Here is a 20,457-nt window from a genome sequence, read left to right as displayed (position 1 = left end):
TGAATCCGAAATGAAAGATGTGGGGAGCGAAAATGGATGAGCTCAAGCGTTTTACACCCTGTTTACACCTGTATTTAGCGTCGTCCACTCTGTTGTGGTTGATCGGATCACAAGTTAATGCCAGGTGTAAACAAGGAAATCGGGCCTTTTTACACCTGATCACTTCATTTGTTTTCTCTGAGCGGATAGCTATGTGATTTGTTTAAATTGTTCCATTTACATTCGGCCACATAAATGCATCTTAGCAAAACTGATATCAATCCAATCTTCTAGTCCTGGACAAAATTCAAATACACTATTCATAACTCCTCCATAAAAGCGTAAGATGACGCTTATGCAACAAAAGGCATCACTTACTGTATGTCGGCATGCCGGAGAATAAGACAGTGCAATAATTTACAGGTCTATGTCAGGGTAAAGCGCTTCACAAATCATTCTCTCAAAGTTTTATTTCTTTAAGTCTTACAGAGTTTGTTTTTGGACTATTTTATTGGTTTTAAAAAGGTTTTCTTTCCACTTTTGGCGCTCGATAAAGCAACGAGCGTATCATCTTTGTTTCTTCACCTATTTCCCGGCTAACTTGCGAGTAACGTGCTTAAGGTTGGGAGGTTTAAAGCGCTGACGTAAGTGGCTTCGTCAACCAGATCTATTTACATTTGTCCAGTTTTATCTTGTGAAGTGGTTTGAGCAATCTGATTTATACCAGTCTCGAAAACATTCCGGAGGGCATTTACACTCGATCTTGTTACGATCGGATAGCTATCTCATCAGCGAAATCGCATGAAGTGACCAGGTGTAAAAAAAGCTGTTGATGTAAGGGTCTGAATAGGGTTGTGCCAATAGACGATAGTATCGTGTATTGCCGATCGTCAGGCATATCGCTAATAGCAAGCTTTCATGACGATAGTTGCCGATGGTTATTATCATCATTATAGTTTCATATTTCACTTGTGCCAGGGCTAGCATCGCAAATCATAGCTTACATCAACTTTTACCAGCAGTGATTTTAAATGGATTTCTCCAAATAGCATGACAAAATGTACCTTTCCAGTAGAAACTTCGCGTGGGAAGCCCAACCTGTCCTTTTAGCTCACGCCAGCGTGTGAAATAGTCTCCCATAAACATCTGGTCTTGTTTCTTTATTTATAGTCCTTTCTCTTCTTGTCATACAATTCGTAGACACTTTTTCTCTTGCGACCCTCAGACATTTTGAAAAAAACACAGTGAGAACGCGACCTTCAATGAATGGTTGAAACCGTAGCACAACACACATACACGTGAAAGTGTGCATTTGCAGAAAGCGAACGTAGAGGCGAGCACGTGCGACGGTTATACGTCAACATATAATCAGAATGATTGACATCTGGGATGACCAATAACAGTGGTGATCCACCCGGAAAACGAAAATCTTCCGCTATACCTTTAACATTCACATTACGTGGTTTTCCTTGCATAAGAGGGTTTGTGGGCTTCACTTTGCGCAAGAGAGCTTGTAACGCGCGCAGATTCTTTCTTGGACTTTCTTGGCGCGTCTTGGACTATTGCTCGGACCTGAATTTTAACCCTTTCTTGCACTTGCACTTGAGCTTGTAATAAGCGCGACTCTGACTTTTCCTTGCACTAGAATGTTTGTTAGGCATCCAGGGGTTTAAAACTTAGTGTGTTGTTCCCGCTCCCTGGCATGCAGGAAATTTTAGGGATTTACTGAGGTGCCCCGAATAATGGTTTCAGTTTTAAGAAAGTTGCGATCATGACAGTGTTGCCCTTGCTGCTTTTTTGTCTACCAATCAAGTGACTTATATACACAAATAAATAAATGAGTAAACTATTGCCCCACCCGATACGATCGTGTATAGGCGATCTCACAGGCTGACGATAGGACGATCTCAAAATGGGGCATATTGCTCAACACGTGTCTGGATTTAGTAATCTTGGTGTACTTCCTATGAAAACCAGGTACAATTACACTTTTACGTGGAGATGATTGTTTGCTGTATTACCAGTTTTCTCTATTACCGTTACAGCATAGTAGCTTCATAGTTATTCCACATTTACATTACATTTACATTTATGAATTTGGCAGGCCCTTACACGAAGTGACTTGCATCCAGGCTTTAAATTTTTTTTAAGCTTGTTCCCTGGGAATTGAACGCTCAACCTTTGCTAACACAATGCTCTACCAGTTGAACTACAGGAACACTGCATTTTTTTACGACTTCTAGGCCCTACAATATAATATATTTATCTGGACTAAAATTTTGTGTGGACTTTGCAAACTCTAGCACCTCTAATTGTCGCTGGCTGTTTTTAAGCCAAACTGAAAATTTAACTTTTAGTTTTATTAAATGATCAAACGGATTTAATCTGTTTTGTATATGTGGTTATGGGACCTGTCTGCTATGCATTGCCAGTGTGAAACATTCCTAGTGTAGTGGCTGCAAAAGCTATAGTAGTATAGCACAGTGGTTTTTAAACTTTTTCGGCTTGCGCCCCAAAGAAAATTTAAAACGTAAAACATTCCAAAACTTAAAATTGGAATTAAACAAAAAATTTTAAATTACACAATGTAGTGCTGTTTGTAAGTAGCCTTATTTTTCTGAGGTTTAATTACACAGAATTTAGAATAAATAATATATTATTTATAAAACTGGGGCCTCCCTGGCATCAGCTCAGGGCCCCCAGTTTGAGAACCACTTGTATAGCATATAGCTCTAGTATGGGAGCTCTGTATGTAAACTATTTATTTAGTACTCCAGTATCGCAAAAAATATTTTTTGTATAGTACAAAATAAAACCTAAATAACCTAAATAAAACAAATGTCAAAAGGCATACAATAGGTTTATAGACGGGTCTACACTATATCAGTATTTGATCTGAAACTTCAAGATAAGCACAAGATAAATATGCAACTTATGTGTGACTGGCACAGGTTATCTTATGTAATGCATAAGTTGTTTAATGGCGTAAGTGCTGTGAATAAGTTGCTGGTTTGGACTTTACACACTTTATACTATTGTTATTGTCAGTAATCTGTCTGTATGTTCTAAGTTCTGAAGTTTGACCGCTTTAATGCTGTGATGTGATGAAGACCTATTCATTTTGTGAATGATGACTTTGATTGTTTAGTAGGTCGACCTTAAACTAAGAAAGACTGGATACCTCAAGATGTAGGAATTTAAGCCATTGTTATTGAATTCACCAAGCCATCATATTGTTTTTATGTTAGTTTAGGGTTACCAACACTAAACTTGTCTGCACAATGCCGGACTGCAGTTCAGAAGTCTCATTTTCAAAGCCAGATATTTGTATGTGATTCAAGTGTAACAGGCCCGAGCTGCTGGAAGTGTAGCTCTCTTTCTCAGCGAAGAGATGAGGTAATGAGAGTCACTTGTTTAGATGTAGCCTCTAGTCTCTCGCTCGCTCCCTCCCTCCCTGAGACAGATGCTTCCCAGAGCTTGAGACCAGAGCACAATTCCAGCCACGCCACAGCCGTGCAAATTCGAATGCCCCTGTATGCTTTTAATTATTCCTACTGCAGATGGGCTCTGTCTGACCACACCCGGCCTTACTGCCTTACTCACCCTGCTTTGCTTTTGGGTCAGCTCTTTTTGTCAGTGCTGGTTGTTTTCTGACATATTTATCTAAACTGAATTTTTTTGACCCCTCCCAGTTCCTCAGTCTTGAAACTTTACTGTTTCTGCAGCACTATGTATTTGTAATCCCTTGACCTAACTATAAGAACAACCACGAGTGGTGTGGTGGTTTACAGTGTTTCTGGTAATGGTGGATAATTCGGGTCCCCTGAATTATATAAACAGTGTGGAGGCTCAAAAATTGAGAGCTGGTTCTTTTATAATGATACTGAAAGTGAATAATTTTCATCTTATTTTCTTGTATAAATCATTTTGGAATGCTGTTTCTGCAGTGTAAGAAAAACATGCATTTTCGTATGAAAATAAGCAGGTTTTATTTACTTTTGACTGTATGTGTTTATCTAAATTGAAATGGTTAGCATGTATGCTAATACATTTCTCAGCCAGCGATACTAGGGATGTCACGGTACCAAAAATCTAGTAGTCTGTACCAATACCAAAAAAGTACTCTCTACTAAAGTCAGTACCATAGTGTGTAAAAAGAAAAGAACAATTATACTAAACCATTAATTGTTTTTTTAAACATTTCAACATTATGTGTCTCTTAAGAGCTTCTGTTTAGGTGTTAATGTTGGTTGACTTTTCTCCTGACTCTCCTGGTGTACATTCTCCTCTGGCTGATACTGGCAAAAAGAAAGAGAAATAAAATCTTTCTTATACTCTCTAAAATACTGTCTGACAATGACTAATAAAGCTGCAGGTGCTAAGGTGCACTCATTGACACGGGCGCAAACACATACTCTGAATGCAAGCATTATTTTAAATTCACTCACTTGTTGCAAGACGAAAATAGTTATTAAAAATCTTTCAATAATTTTTTCATCCAGTGACAATAGGCTACATTTTGCTGACAGGATGGCTAAAAAGCGATGCATGGTTGCCCATTTGGATATAGTTTATAATGTTGCAAATGCAGCATCATTAACAAATAACTGGCTAACATTACGACCCTATGCGATACGATGTTTGCTGATACCTCATAAAATTCAGTGATGGAATTTTGATTGGATTCAGTGGTATATTAATTGGTTTATTGATATTCCGACAGCATCTAACAGCAGATACAAAGTTTTTTTTGTCTTTTCTAGAGCTGCAACAATAAAACTCGATTATGATATTCTTGTTAACGAATTTCATTATCGATTAGTTGGTCTGTGACGTCACATGCTCCCGCACCACTATCGGCCAACATGTTCGTGTTAGGTGCTGTTTTTTCATACAGCGCGAGCTCACTTTTACTTCATACAACACGAGCTGCACGTTTATTCAGGCTATCTTCTGACCAGCCGACTAGCTTGGTTAAAAGCACAGAAGCAAAAATGCAAGCGAACGCTGGTTAATAAAGGTTTAATGCCTTATTTAGCTATAATACGTGAAAATATCTAATTAAGTAAATATTTATATTTTATCCGATTAGTCAAAAAATAATCGTCCGATTAAGCGATTATGAAAACCCTATGGTCATACTGCCCATCCCTAATTTTGAAAATTTTAGTTGTTATTGGCATAGTTAACTAGCAAAATGTATATATTGCAAAACATAACATTTTGATGTTGACATGTATAATGGAATTCATTGTTAATTTTGTGGATCGTTTTCAAACTTGCTTAAAGAATGATTGTCCCAATATTACCAGTTTAAGATGTACTCCAAGTTTCATTGTTAGGAGTTTTATGGAACATTTGGAAATGTTTGCATTAGATTAAATTTTGTTAGTCCCCTAGATGTCATTCTGCACTCTGGCTTGTAAGTTTTCCCATGCTGGGGATGATGTTACACATGGGTTGCTGTCATAAGTCTCTTGCCTGTGCTAACAAGCAGCACATTTCATCCTAGTAGGTCACGGTGTGGGACGTTCTGCCCTGTGGGTTGTAAAGCGAGTATAGTCTGTTTTTTTTAACGTGGACGTGAACGCATGCGCGCACTCAAACTCACAACCTTGCAAAGTATAGCTTATTTGACTCCTACGTGTACCCAGACATTTGACGCATCTCCTTGCAGTGCATCTCCTTGGCTACATACTACATTTTTGTAGATGTACGCAGATTTTTATGAATCGGGCGGTACGCATACAGTACTCGCACACTCTTCTAATGATGAAAAGTGCATCATGTGCACTGTACGCAGACCCTTGCGTACTTTTAAAATATTTACCATACTACAGCCTTAAGGCAGGTGTTTGGAGGTCAAGGGCATAGGGAGGAAAGCAGGGGAGGGAAAACCCTCAGATCAGCTCATGTTAATGCTTAAAGTAATTCCTTGGGCTCAGAGCCTAAATACTGTGCAGCTCTGTGTCTCAACTGCATTTTAGAGGGGGATGGATGTAGTGAACTTTGTCATTAGTTCTCTAACAAGGTAATTACCGGTCCCTGTTCAAGGGTACACCATTTGCTGTTATATTCAGTAATTGAAGTCTTCTATTCTTTTATGGTAACATGAAAGCTAAGGTTCACCAAAAAATGAAAATCTACCTGCCTAGGTAACTTCCTTTCTTCAGCTGAACATATTTAGAGATATATTAAAGTGGCAATCCATAACAAATCAAAACTCTCTATTTACCATGCCCCAATTCACAATGGTAAGCTTATAATAATGATTTATAATGTGATCTATTGGGTTGGTTTTCTTAAGAAAAAGTAAAAAAAGTCATACGTCCTGAAACGTCAAACGTCAGCTGGCTGCTTCATCTCGTGCTCCTAATGGGAGTGTGTAGTTCAGGGGTTTTCAAACTTTTTTTGAGCAAGGGCTATCACAATGGATAAAACAATCTGGAGGGCTACTTTCTGATATAGTTTAATCAAAACTTTTTTGTTTTACTTGTTGTTGTTTGAAATGTTAACATGCATAAAAGAAGCCAAGCTATGTAATAATAAATATTAAAATTGAGACTATTAATATAATGTGCTTTGGCGAGCAACTCCAACTCCGAGTAGGCCTGTCACGATAACAAATTTTGCTAGGCGATAAATTGCCTCGGAATTTCTCGCGATAGGCGATAACATTGATGCTCCGGGACCATTATAATAATGCAGATACACCTTTTCAAAGATCTATAAACTTTTATTTCTAAACAATAAGTAATACTGGAACTGGAAGACATTTTAAATATCCACAAGAAATGAACAAAATAACAGGATGATTGCGTTTTAGGTGCATATGCATGTTTGTCGTGTTGCCACTTTTAAGTGCTACGTTATTACCACAAATGCGACATAACGGCTCGTTCAGGTTTAGTGGTTCACCTCGGTCATTAGGTTTAAATCCAAAGTACTCCCACACTGCAGCTGTAGCGTTTGGTTTTGAAACTTGGCTGTTTACACTTGGTATCAAGATGTGTTTTTGATCAGATCACAAGTGGACGAGAGAGACATATCACATTTACACCTGGTATTTAAATCCGTCTCTTTTGTCCACTTTCGACCGCTTCTGTGCTGAATACTGTGAGGGGACGGTCCGTGAGACGGTGGGCGAGTCTCTCCGCTGTCATTTGAACGCCAGCGGGAGTAATTATGAGTTTATATGGACGCAAACTAATATTATGTCGGAGTCCGCTGCTTGTTTAGCAAGTATTCATGCTGCACAGTATTTTGTACGTTTATATGTTAGAGCTTTCTCTGAATTTTCAGCGCAATTGATGAAATAAGATCGCGCAACTTTCACACGCTTGCAAAATGAAACTGCGGAGATCACCCGCTTTAGTTTATCAATGAAAGGCTAAAATAGCACTGTTCACCTTGTGTCAGAAAAGTCAGAAAAGACGTAAAACATTGTGATCCGATCGATAAAAACGCATGTTAATGACAAGTGTAAACAGCCTCTAGTAAATCCATCTTTTTCTCCAACTCTCGTCTTAACTAGTGTTTTCTCCTGCTACACTTCTCACGCGGCTCTCATCCTCCTCAGTACTCCTACTGTGATAGGCTACGCCAGGAGTCCCCCCTCCCCACACAGATCATGCGACTGACAAATGACTGACGAGGGTTCACTCCTTGTCACTCGTTGCACGGAGCGGTCATCCAGTCTCTTTGGTAGAGCGAGACAAGGAAAACAAACAAGCATGCAAATGTGAATTATCGCGGCCTAAAAAAATGATCGAGCTCATTTTATTTACCGTGCGATTAATCGATTTATCGTTTATCGCGACAGGCCTAACTCCGAGTGCAGCAACCTGGTATTTAAACATGTCCTCTAGATAGCGACATTTTAAGTTTCAAACGACGATCATCCGTAAAGTATCTTTTAAAACACTTGAGTTATCATTTAGTCAGAACAAACATGGCAGATATTTTACTTCACTTCAGTGTTTTCCATAGGCTTGGCGGTATATCCACCAGATGTACTGAGTTGTACTTTTGTCATAATGATGTATAATGACAGATCTGATGCGGTGATCACAAACATCAGATATATCCCCACTGAGTAGTGGGGCGAAGGACAACACATGTACAGAACATTACTTCGCAAATAACTGCAATTTTATATTTCAATCAGAGACCTGTCATTTCTCCCGCTTGCGTTTTAATGACAGCAGAGAGACTCGCCCACAGTCTCCACAGACCACCACTCAAAGCAACAAGGACAGAAGTGGTCGAAAGTGGACAAAAGAGACTGATTTAAATACCTTGTTTAAATTGTTGGCCACGCTTCAGACCAGCCTTATGTCAAACGTTAACACATTTGCCCCGTGTGAATGTACCGTCAGAGTACGGTGATATGCACCTGAGATATGATAGAAGGGGGGGGGGGGGCGGGGCAGCAACAAGGGAGAGTGAACTAGATGCGCTGTAGACATAATCGCCTGCACATTATATTAATATAATTATATGTACATTTCCAAGTCGCGCCAGTGCAAGCTTTAATAAAAAGTAAGTCGCACAGGTAGGAAAAATAGTCTCATTAAAATGAGACTATTTACTCGCAGTCTGGAGTCCTGAATGGCATTAAATAGTGGCCACTTATGAAGGGTATGAAGTTTATCCTTCATTGGAAATTGAAATGTGCAGGACTACATCTAATGTATGTCTTTTAAATAGAAACACTAAGTTTGTGTGAGAAAACGCTTCCTATTTGTGTATTTAGCGATTGATCACATTTTGCATAATTGAAGATTATTCGCCTTGATATTGTAATTGCGATATTTTTTTAAATTTTCAATTAGTAGATTTTACATTTTGAAGTTTAAAATGTTTTATAAATTTCTTTCAAGCAGCTGCTTGGTAAATTCTAAACATCCGAAACTAAATAATATAATGTAAATCACAAATAAGTAAAAGTAAACATTTTTGTAAAAAAGTAAACCCAAACATTTTGCCAAAACGCACATAAATTATCACAAATGGACAGCTGTAATTGAGGCTTTTGGTGATTATGTAATTATTTTGCATGTAATTGTTATCCTGATTAGGGTTGTTTTTTTTTTTTATTATTAATTTTGCAGCCCTAGTGGTACACCAGCTTTGTTGGTTTGTAGGACAATTATTGATTTTCACAAGTCTTGTGACTAGTCATCATATCCATCATCTTGCGTACCAATATTAATGTTGCTGTGTCAGTATGCACACAGGTAATGGTACTACAAAACCAATGTTTATTCTTCAGGGCAGTTAACCCACAAATGTCTTGCATAAATTTGTCCCTGTTTATCAGGGGTGTCCAATCCTGCTCCTGGAGGGCCGGTGTCTCTGCAGAGTTTTATTCCAACCCTAATCAAACCCATCTGATCCAGCTAATCAAGGTCTTACTAGGCAGACTAGATACTTTGCGGCAGGTGTGTTGAGGAAAGTTTTAGCTAAACTCTGCAGGACACCAGCTCTCCAGGACCGACTTTGGACACTCCTGCTGTATATGATGCTGGGTTAGGGGAATATATTTTTAGGGATGCACCGATGCCACTTTTTTGGAATATGAGTACGAGTACGAGTACTTGCATTTTAGTACTTGCCGATACCGATACCGAGTACTTAATAAAAAAAACATGATTTAAATTTACAGGTAACAGCTTTAGTCATATAATTTAACAAAAAAACAAAGGACTAGTTTTCCAGTTTGTTGTAAACTCTGCCTCTTTGGACAACACAAGAGGCATTAACCCCTTACACGCCGCTCAAACATAGACATTTCTCAGACCGTGGTATCGATTCCAGGTATCGGGGGACTTTTAACGAGTACGAGTACTTTAGAAAATGTGGTATCGAGGCCGATACCCGATACCAGTATCGGTATCGCTGCTTCCCTATATATTTTACGACACCATCCTTAAGGCTTTAATGAGTTAAAGAAAGTTTTGAAAGATCACTAAAGTTATTTTTATGTGTGACTTAGGGCTGTCACTTTTTATTCGATATTCGAATATGCATTCGAACATGACGTGAAATATCCGTATTCGAACTATAAATAAACCATCCAGTTTTTTAAATGCCATGTGTAGCGCATTTTTTACAGTAACACCTTCTAATAGGAAGGAGGCTGAGAGTAAGACCGACGACTGCAACTGTGCGCAAGAGAGGAAATCAAATTGGACCAACATGAACCTAATGTGCATGTCAAGATAGAATTATAGTTGTATATAAAATGACATATTTAACACTCCTATAAGTGTTAAACATTATAGCAGAATAAAAAACTTGCGTTAATACGTTCGCATTATGAAATCAGCATGTATGAAGATAATTTCATCATTTTTACAACGCAATGTAAACTTTATATTAAACAACAACAGCTTTTGTCTTGTAAACGGATTTGAAATGATCATGTGCTGACTTTCGCGCGTCACATAGACGACAGAGTCAAGTGCGATCTGCTTAACTCAGTGGTAAGTTTAATTTCATCTCAAGTATCAAAGGGTTTGTGCTCTCTATCATTGAAAACGGGCGAGCAAACAGCACGTGCGGGGTTAATGTACTTGTCACTGACGGCTCACAAACGCGCGGGATAGGCTATGTATTTGTGCTTGTTGTCAATGAGATTACTTCATACAAACACGCTCAAGCGCGGGATATGTGTGCTTGGCAATGACGGCCATTACATCCACAGAATTCCGTGGAGTTTTCTGCCGAAATCTGCGGGCGCAAATTTCCATTTGGGCTCCTATACTCCTGCTGCTGTTTAAGTTGTCATGTGTTTGTTTGTAACTGTTCTGAATCGTTTTTTCATATATAAGTTTTTTATTCATAAGTTGTTAACCTGCTATTTCAAACATTAAGTAAAAAGGTAATCCAAACAGCCCAGTTTATGACTGTCACTGTTAAAAATTTGTGATTGAATCTTCATTACGGTGGGTTTTTGATGCGTGGGGGGGATGTTGGTGGTGCCTAGATATTCGAATATATTCCGATACATTGCATGATATTCGAAATCCGTTCGAATTTGATTTTTCTCAAAAGTGACAGCCCTAGTGTGACTTAAGTTTCTAGCATTGCTAGTTAATAAAAAATATGCGTGCACCTTGTGCCTAATGGTCGTTGTAGGCCTATTGAGGAGTAATGGGCTCAGTAAAATGCATCACACTTTTTGATGCATGGTATTGTCATCCTTTGCAGTCTCTGTGTTCCCTGGAGCAGGTGATTCATTTTTCACAAGTTGGAACACACAGTCTGTGTTATGGATTGTGATGGAGCCAGATGTTGCTTATTACATGCAAGATAAATTTGTTATTTAAATCCACAATAATGAAATTGTGTTTATAAATGAATTTACTCGCATAAATGAATGTGAGAACTTTCATCAGCTTGGTGTAAAGCTACTTTATATATAGCTAATGTTTAGGAGAGCTAAAACGCATGAATGTGTGTAGATGTATATGGTAGAGAGCCTTCCCATCCGTTCCTGTGTTTGTTTAATAACAAGAGCAGACGGTCGCTGACACAATCTCTTTCCATGCAGGTGGAATCGTTTATACTCGACCAGGAAGATCTGGATAACCCCGTACTAAAGACGGCGTCAGAGCTGCTCTTATCCAGCGCTGCAGACGGAGCTGACCTCAGAACAGTAGACCCAGAAACACAGGCCCGGCTCGAGGCGTTACTAGAAGCAGCAGGTATGTTAATCAGAAGACACTGATGTGCTCACATTAAACTAACTGATCTGTCCTGTGCGTCTGCATGCACCTGCTTACAACTCTTGTTTGTGTTTTTGTTGTGACGTGTCTTCGTAATGCTGGTTGTGAGGTGATCTTTTTGGTTAATGTTTTTAGGTTTCGGAGCTAATGTTACACTTATCCTATAGTTATGCATAGTCACAATATAAATACTTCAAAGCAGCATAGCTTGATGCTTATGTTTTGCTTACATGTGACACATGTTGTGTATTTAAACAAGCTATATCTAGGTCTCTGGGTTAAAAGTCCATGTTTACAGTATATAAAGATCAACTTCCATGATCAGGCCACAATGTGAAAGAGTTAGCAGAAATACTTTGAATTAGGGCTTAATTTAGGTCCCTAAAACCCTCAATGCCTTTGTTTTAATCTTTACGTTGTCTGTTTATATCCCTGAAGTCTCTACAGCTCAACCCGAGCTGTTGTTACATATGATTGCTGAAATGTTAATGATCTACAGCGCAGGCAAAATGACCTAGATGGCCTAAAGGTCAATGTCACAGACAGAAAAAGGGGACTGCAGTTTGTGTACAAGAGCATTGGAGGTTTATGGTACTGTCGTACGCGAGTTTAAATGGTTTGGGTGAGGCCCGGCGTGTTAGGCCGGCTTCTCGGCATGGGCCTGCCATGCGTCATGAGCGGGTAGTTATCTCACAGATGAACCAAAAGAGAGATTAGTGCCTACAATGGATTTCCATACAGCAGCAGCCTCACTCATGACTCAGCACTGCCCTTTAGTACACTTGTGTGTGTTTGTGTACTTTACTGTGTGCGTTTCTTCATTTGTGTCTGAGCATCTCTCTGCCTTTCTCCATCTGTGCAATACTGGTGAACGTGTCTATTTTTGTGTTTGTGTTAAATTGGTGCATTCATGTCTTTGTGTTTTGCATCGTGCATGTGTTTCTTGTCTGATTCACAGATTTTGCCGTTTAAAATATACCCGTTTACACACGCTTTGACTTGTTTTCTTTCCCCTGCCCATATTGATCCACTGAAATTAAATTAATTTTTGAGAAATAACTGATTGTGAATGTTGAACCACCAAACAATTTCATGCAGGAAACAATACTGCATCAGCCTGTGTATGTATTTAGATATAGCTCAGGAGGAAACTCTATAAATTGCAGTTCTTCTTGTTAAGTTTGGTCAAACTAAACAGCGCCACCACAGTGGCGTAAGGCCACAACTGCACAACTTACAAATGATAGTACACCGAGTGCAAGTATTGTTTGTGTTTTCCTGAGAGACACATGACAGAGAAACCTGTCAAGAGCCAGAGGCAGCATGAAATTTGGTTAAGGCGCCCACATCAAAAATCTCTAGGCAGGAAAAAACTTTGAATAGTTTAGACCGTTTTTTCTTTTCGCCAAAATCCGATAATGCCGTTATTGCCGGCGCATTTGGGTGCATCACTGCCTGCACCACGTTGTGATAAAACTTGTCCATGTGGCTTGTATTACCTGCTGCCACGTCCGTTAGGCCTATCTGTTTTGCATCATTGTGAAGCAAGTACTCTTCCTGGTTGAAAATAGAAGCAGGTTGTTAAATATTGAAATCCGTGTGTTTTTGATGTGTAGGGCTGAGTCAATCTGGCAATTAATATCAAATAATGTAACTTATACTTAAATAGTAAGTGTTTACGGCAATAACGGCATTATCGGTTCATTTTTATCAAGTGTGTGCTGGCTTTATTGCTCAATACTCTATAAACACTGAAATCAACGATGTTGATCATGTCTAGAGATGCACCGGCCCAACATTTTAAGGTGTATGGGCTTAACCGGAGTACAGATTTGATAAACTGCCCTTAGCAGTTAAGTATTTACATCTCATTGTGTGAGACATCAGAGCTCTTACAGTAAAAACGCCTTGATTATGCGTTACTTTATTATTAAGTGAATCTAAACTACAGTTTGTTTTCCAAAAGTGCAAAAGTAAAATCTTATAAACCTATAATCAAATTGGGAAAAAAAGAAAATGAAATGCTTGCAACAAATTCAATTTGCATCGCCTCTGGCCAGCAACCAATCAATTTATCACTATTAGTGCCGGTACAAATCCTTAAATTAAATCGGTGCATCTCTTGTTGCCCCAATCACAAACCTTTGAAATCTGAAGTTTAAAATGCATGTTTGGACTAAAGCTAACCAACGTTTGTATCTTGTGTGTTGGGCCTGTACTAACCATGGATGGTGTGTGTTACTGGTGTGGGGCTGGACGCTGCAGGCATTGGTAAACTCTCCACTCCCGATGGCAAAGCCTTTGCAGATCCAGAGGTGTTACGCCGACTGACGTCGTCGGTGAGCTGCGCGCTGGACGAGGCCGCCGCCGCCCTCACCCGCATGAGGGCAGAAAACACGCTCAACGCCAGCCAGGCCGACAAGTAGGCATCTTTTCTCACGCACATTTAATTTCCAATTCTGTAATGCAACATTCATAATCGACCAGCAAGAATTACTTCATCTTAAGTATAAAGTCTCAGCAATTCTTACTGACCTTTGCTTTGTCTCAGTATAAATGTTTAAAGTCTAAATTGTGAATTCTTTTCATGACCTGTATTATCTGTAATTAAACAAAAGCAGCTGTACAGATCTTTTTTGCTGCTCTATAAGCCTTCAATTAGAGTAGTTAGCTTAGCTTCGCCTGCACAGTCGCAGTAATTGTAGCAGTCTGGTTATTTTTAGCCGTAGCCTGGCTGAGGCCTGCTCGGACGGCGACGTGAACGCAGTGCGGAAGCTGTTAGACGAGGGACGCAGCGTCAACGAACACACAGAGGAGGGCGAGAGCTTGCTGTGTCTGGCCTGCTCCGCTGGATACTATGAGCTCGCACAGGTACTGTGTACAAACTCAGACACTTGTACTATGCTTTGTGATATCACAGCAATAATCCATACATGAAGCTTTCTTTTCAGTAGTCAAACAAAAAGACATAACCTGTCAAATAATTATTTAATTATGCGATTAATCGCATACAAAATAAAAGTTTGTGTTTGCATAAAATGTGTGTGTACTGTGTGTAATTATTATTTATCTTTAAATACACACACATTTATATATGTATATATTTATGAAACAATTACATGTGAATATATATATATATATATATATATAAATAAATGTTCATAAAATTTTTCTTAAATTAATACATGTATGTGTGTGTATTTAATTATACATAGATAATAATTACACACAGTGCACACACACATATATAACAAATACAAACTTTTATTTAATATGCAACTTATCCCAAGTAATCATTTGACCAGCCCTAGTAACAAAGTCAAATCAATAGCCTGTTTGACGGGTTTTGTTTTACAATTTAAAATCACTTTATGGAATTTGCACAGATTAAGTTCACACAACTCATAAATCAATGTTAGATATTGTCAAACTGCGCAGCACCTGTTTATTTCTGGCTTTTTGGCCGCGTCACCACAGTTTGGGGTGAGCCAACCGCAGTCAACGCATTTACGAAGAAGCCTTGTGTAAACAGAACCGCTTGGTGCCGCATTACAACCTTGGATGTGCATTTTTGTCAAATAATAATTATTCCTTGCATATCTACCTTGAGCTCGCATCTTTGTCACTCTTTTCACTCCTGTCGAGTTTGCATCCTTGAAAATCAGTGTTGTACAAGTTGAGTCATTAAAATTTAAGCTAGTTTTCCCATTATAGAAAGACCACTTGTTTTTTAATGAAACAAAAAAGTATACAAATCAAATAGTCATGGTATACATCACAATTTTAAATAAGTCATACATTTAAAATTATTCATGTTGATATGAATTTGTTAACTGATAAATGCTTGTAGGTCTTGCTGGCCATGCACGCTAACGTGGAGGACAGAGGAATCAAGGGAGACATCACGCCACTTATGGCTGCTGCAAGCGGCGGTTACGTCGACATCGTCAAACTGCTCCTGGTGCACGGAGCTGACGTTAACGCACAGTCCTCAACAGGTACAACAGCCTACCAAGGCATGCTTGTGAACACATGGGGCATTACTGCGTCAGTGTAAACAAATGTGTATGCTTGGCTTTGCTGATACATTCCTTTTTTAAATCACATACATTTTTTCAGGGAACACAGCGCTGACTTATGCATGTGCGGGAGGTTTTCTGGATGTTGTAAAGGTGTTGCTCAAGGAGGGTGCCAACATTGAAGATCACAACGAGAACGGTCACACTCCTCTGATGGAGGCTGCCAGTGCAGGCCACGTGGAGGTCGCTCGCGTGCTCCTGGAGTATGGTGCTGGAATCAATACACACTCCAACGAGTTTAAGGAGAGCGCGCTCACGCTCGCCTGCTATAAAGGTGGGAGTTTGTGTATCACTGAGATGGTGTTTGTGTTCAAATGAAATCAGTCACTTTGTTAGTGCCAAGTTTGATAGATTATGGGTGACTGTTTTCTGTCTCTTCTTTAGGGCACTTAGACATGGTCAGGTTTCTTTTAGAAGCAGGAGCCGACCAGGAGCACAAGACAGATGAGATGCACACAGCACTCATGGAGGCCTGCATGGTACTAAAACTTCATATATAAGGATTCCTAATAGTGCTTAAAGTGCTATAAGTACTCGAGTACTGGCTTCTTTTCCTAAGCAGAAGCTTGAATTGAAATGCAATATATGCATTTACCATTCTGGATTTTTGACTCATGAGTTTTCATTTATGAAACCATGTTATAAATGCAATCCTGTCCCTACTGTGCAGACTCATACGCTTGCACATCTTTTTAGCTGTAAATCCCCTTTTTTTCTGTGTAGGATGGGCATGTAGAGGTGGCAAGGCTGCTGTTGGATAGCGGGGCACAGGTAAACATGCCCGCTGACTCATTTGAGTCCCCACTGACGCTGGCTGCCTGCGGAGGACATGTGGAGCTGGCAGCGTTGCTGATCGAGAGGGGAGCTAACCTCGAGGAGGTTAACGATGAGGGCTACACTCCACTGATGGAGGCAGCCCGTGAGGGCCACGAAGAGATGGTTGCACTGCTCCTGGCACAAGGTATGGTTGTCCCTTCGGTACTTTTATAAAGATATAAATGTGGAAGCCTACCAATTTTTTGCACACAAACCTACCAAATGACTTGGGAATAAAATGACCGTTTTCATTTTTTTTCACCACATGGCACATATAGGCCCAAGTATACTTCATTTTTATGCATACATAAGCATACCTGCACAATCAAACACACAGCCTTGCAAAGTATACTTCATTTGACTTTCACATGTACACAGACGTCTAATGTATACGCATTGTGACAAATTGCAATACCTCTCCTGGCCTACATATGCAAACAAAGTAAACGCGGCTACAAAATCTGGCGGAGCGCATCCAGTACACGCATACTATTCTGATGATGACATTTGTGACATCACGCACACTGTTAAGTATTACTAGGCCACCATTAACCTTCTCTGCAGTCATGTAATTGTACAATGCTGTTTCTAGGTGCAAATATTAACGCTCAGACAGAGGAGACGCAGGAGACGGCGCTGACTCTAGCATGTTGCGGGGGTTTTCTGGAGGTGGCTGATTTCCTCATCAAAGCTGGGGCGGACATTGAGCTGGGATGCTCTACACCGCTTATGGAGGCTGCACAGGAGGGGCATCTAGAGCTGGTCAAATACTTGTTGGCTGCAGGTAGGGACTTTTTTATAATGCATCTTTTAAATCTTAAGACCACAGAAGTTTGAAACAGAAGAACAGAATTTTGGTTTGGGCCGAATTTCTTAGATTTTGCTAGCATCATTAAGCTTATTTAGGTAATAAAGGTTTTCACACTTCTTGCTCTTTTTAGGGGCTAACGTTCATGCCACCACAGCCACGGGTGACACAGCTTTGACATATGCTTGTGAGAATGGACACACAGATGTTGCTGATGTGCTGCTACAGACAGGGGCCGACCTGGTTTGTAGATGATTGTTTTTATAATTTATCATAATTGCTTTTTATTTACATTTTTATAAAATTGAAACTTGTTTGGAGCTGACTGTTGTTTTTGTTTTTCAGGAACATGAATCAGAAGGGGGCAGGACTCCACTGATGAAAGCAGCCAGAGCAGGACACCTGTGTACTGTGCAGTTCCTCATCAGCAAAGGCAAGTTGTGACATTTGTGTATACAAAATTTATAAATCTACCTTGAAACAATACCGGATTGGGAGTTGAAAGGAATATTCACTGATGCCTGTGTTGTAGTCGAGTCCAGCTCATTCGAGTCTGAGTCCAGACCAGACCAAAAACTGTGGAGTCGGAGTCGAGTCAAGCTTCATCTTTACTTTGTCTCGGACTCTACGGTTTTGGTCTTGGTCTTCACTTAAACCTAAATAAGACAGATTTGACTACAACATTAGGCTGGTTTCCATTAAAGATTTGCACCAAACGTTAGCGAAATGATTATGTTTCCATTAACCAATGTTAAAGCAACACTAAAGAGTTATTGCTCTTTGCTCCCCCTACAGGTTAGACGCGTAATTGTTCATTAGAACTTTAAGCGACTAAATGTAACTTTGTTCTGTTTCAATAAGTCATTCCAAAAAAGGTTTGGTGAAATGTATGTTTTCCATTAGGTGCATTTTTAATTCGCTATTTCAATTTGCAAAGTTTTAAGGGTAATGGATATGCATCTGTGCGACTGATGCATCAGATTCCTTGTCATGGACACAACGGCTGCCATCTGTTTTGAATATTAGTTAATGAGTTTTATGTCTGCAGGTGCTAATGTGAATAGAGCCACAGCCAACAATGACCACACAGTTGTCTCTCTTGCCTGTGCTGGGGGACATTTGGCCGTGGTGGAGCTGTTGTTGGCCCATGGAGCAGACCCAACCCACAGACTGAAGGTAAGTGTTATTCTTCACACAGTGTTACATCACACGAATGGAAATGGCTTATTGGTTATGAAATCACATTAACTTTGTATTAATTTGAGTTTCATATCTCCTCCCCATAGGATGGCTCCACAATGCTGATTGAAGCTGCTAAAGGGGGTCACACTAATGTGGTGTCCTACCTGCTAGACTACCCAAACAACATTCTGTCAGTCCCTGCCCCAGATCTCTCCCAGCTCACACCCCCCTCTCATGACACTTCTCAGGTAAACAATATTTATTTTATAGTTCCACTTGCATCTATAATAGTTTATATATGCTATGCTTTAACCACTATTAAAGATGTATTAATTGAATTGGATATTTGTTGTATGTGTGCAGGCCCCTCGAGTCCCATTCCAAGCCCTGGCTATGGTGGTGCCACCCCAGGAGCCAGACAGAGTGCCCTCCACAATCCCCACACCCCCACCCGTGACAAGCAAAGGTTAGTTTCCCAAAGGAATCTTCATTATGTATGTCTATCTGCGATTTTCTGTTGCCTGATATGCTTCGATACTCATCTGGGTTTTTCTCTTAGGTCCGTCCAAGCAGAGACTGGGCTCCCTTCAGAGCAACTCTGTGGCCTCAGGTGGCCTAGACGCTGACCTGCTGCCCCCTTTCCACCCCTATCAGCCCCTGGAGTGCATCGTTGAAGAGACCGAGGGCAAGCTGAACGAGCTGGGCCAGCGCATCAGCGCCATCGAGAAGGCACAGCTTCAGTCGCTCGAGCTCATCCAGGGCGAGCCGCTCACCAAAGACAAGATCGAGGAGCTAAAGAAGAGTCGTGAGGAGCAGGTGCAGAAGAAGAAGAAGATCCTGAAGGAGTTGCAGAAGGTCGAGCGGCAGCTGCAGCTGAAGACGCAGCAGCAGCTCACCAAAGAATACATGGAGACCAAGGGGCTCAAGGATGAGCTGGGCCAGGCGGCAGGGGTGGAGATGCCCGGCACCCCCCTGCCCCTGCAGGCCACACAGCTGGGCACTGATCTCGATGATTGCTGCAGAGAGGAGGACCACCGGCCCATCTCCGCAAATGAGGAGGAGGCTAATGAGGATGATGATGATGATGAAGAGGAGGATGACGACGACGACGAAGAGGACACCGACTGTGCCAAGCTGCCCCAGGTGGATACTATTCTCTACAGAGAGGCAGTGCAGCCCCCTCCGCCTCCACCTCCTCAAAATCAGGCCCTACAGAGTCCCCCATTGCAGACCAGTTTCGTTCCCATCCAGCCTTTGGCCACACAGCAGTCCACAGACTTCAGTAACGCCGAGTACCCAGAAAGCAGCAGTCCAGACCTGCAGAGGGTGTTGCTGGGCCAGCAGCTGACAGGGTTGGGGCCAGGGCTTCTCACACAGGCACCCGACGGACTCATGGTGGCCACACCCGCGCAGACGCTCACAGACACGCTTGATGACATCATGGCGGGTGAGCTCATTGGGTCAACTGGCTCTTTCACGATATTAGTCATTAGAAATGGAGTAGTCATTTCAGTTCAAACCACACATTTTTTTTTGTAGCTAGTCTGCTCACAGCTTTTAGCCTATGCATCTATAAGCTATTGTGAAATATCAAAAGAAAGTCAATCCAAGAAAATGAATAATTTTAAATTTTGTTTTATATCTATATATGCAAATTTTGTGCATTTGAGAACAAAGATACATCATTGCGTCATTGTGTAACCACTAACTCTGTCTTTACAGCTGTCAACAGCAGAGTTCCTGTGGTAAACACTACAACTTCACCCTCTCCTCAGCCCTCCGTACAGACGCCCATCAACACGGTCTCCCCGTCCTCCATGCTCCCCCTCTACCCCTCAGTGGACATTGACGCACATGTAAG

General features: G+C 40.6%; 1 protein-coding gene across 9 annotated transcripts in view; it reads left to right on the top strand.

Moving 5' to 3' along the window:
• ankhd1 (ankyrin repeat and KH domain containing 1) overlaps positions 1 to 20,457 on the top strand; it is a 35,142-nt gene that overhangs the window by 6,122 nt on the left and 8,563 nt on the right. For 5 of the 9 annotated variants that reach the window (XM_065287043.2, XM_065287039.2, XM_065287040.2 and 2 more), the window contains 15 exons: positions 11,537 to 11,690; positions 13,977 to 14,133; positions 14,420 to 14,582; positions 15,562 to 15,709; positions 15,831 to 16,064; positions 16,175 to 16,269; positions 16,514 to 16,751; positions 17,199 to 17,390; positions 17,548 to 17,657; positions 17,760 to 17,847; positions 18,463 to 18,590; positions 18,701 to 18,844; positions 18,960 to 19,062; positions 19,156 to 20,043; positions 20,319 to 20,452. In XM_065287043.2, the coding sequence (XP_065143115.1) occupies positions 11,537 to 11,690; positions 13,977 to 14,133; positions 14,420 to 14,582; positions 15,562 to 15,709; positions 15,831 to 16,064; positions 16,175 to 16,269; positions 16,514 to 16,751; positions 17,199 to 17,390; positions 17,548 to 17,657; positions 17,760 to 17,847; positions 18,463 to 18,590; positions 18,701 to 18,844; positions 18,960 to 19,062; positions 19,156 to 20,043; positions 20,319 to 20,452 (2,976 nt within the window). The remainder of the gene's footprint in view (positions 1 to 11,536; positions 11,691 to 13,976; positions 14,134 to 14,419; positions 14,583 to 15,561; positions 15,710 to 15,830; positions 16,065 to 16,174; positions 16,270 to 16,513; positions 16,752 to 17,198; positions 17,391 to 17,547; positions 17,658 to 17,759; positions 17,848 to 18,462; positions 18,591 to 18,700; positions 18,845 to 18,959; positions 19,063 to 19,155; positions 20,044 to 20,318; positions 20,453 to 20,457) is intronic. The other 4 variants (XM_065287045.2, XM_065287038.2, XM_065287044.2 and 1 more) reach the window with 3 other exon arrangements.

This window comes from Paramisgurnus dabryanus, chromosome 18, assembly GCF_030506205.2.
Source record: "Paramisgurnus dabryanus chromosome 18, PD_genome_1.1, whole genome shotgun sequence".
NCBI classification, from domain to species: Eukaryota; Metazoa; Chordata; class Actinopteri; order Cypriniformes; family Cobitidae; genus Paramisgurnus; species Paramisgurnus dabryanus.
The sequence above is the reverse complement of the archived record's forward strand: the minus strand, read 5'-3'. Positions and strand labels throughout refer to the sequence as shown.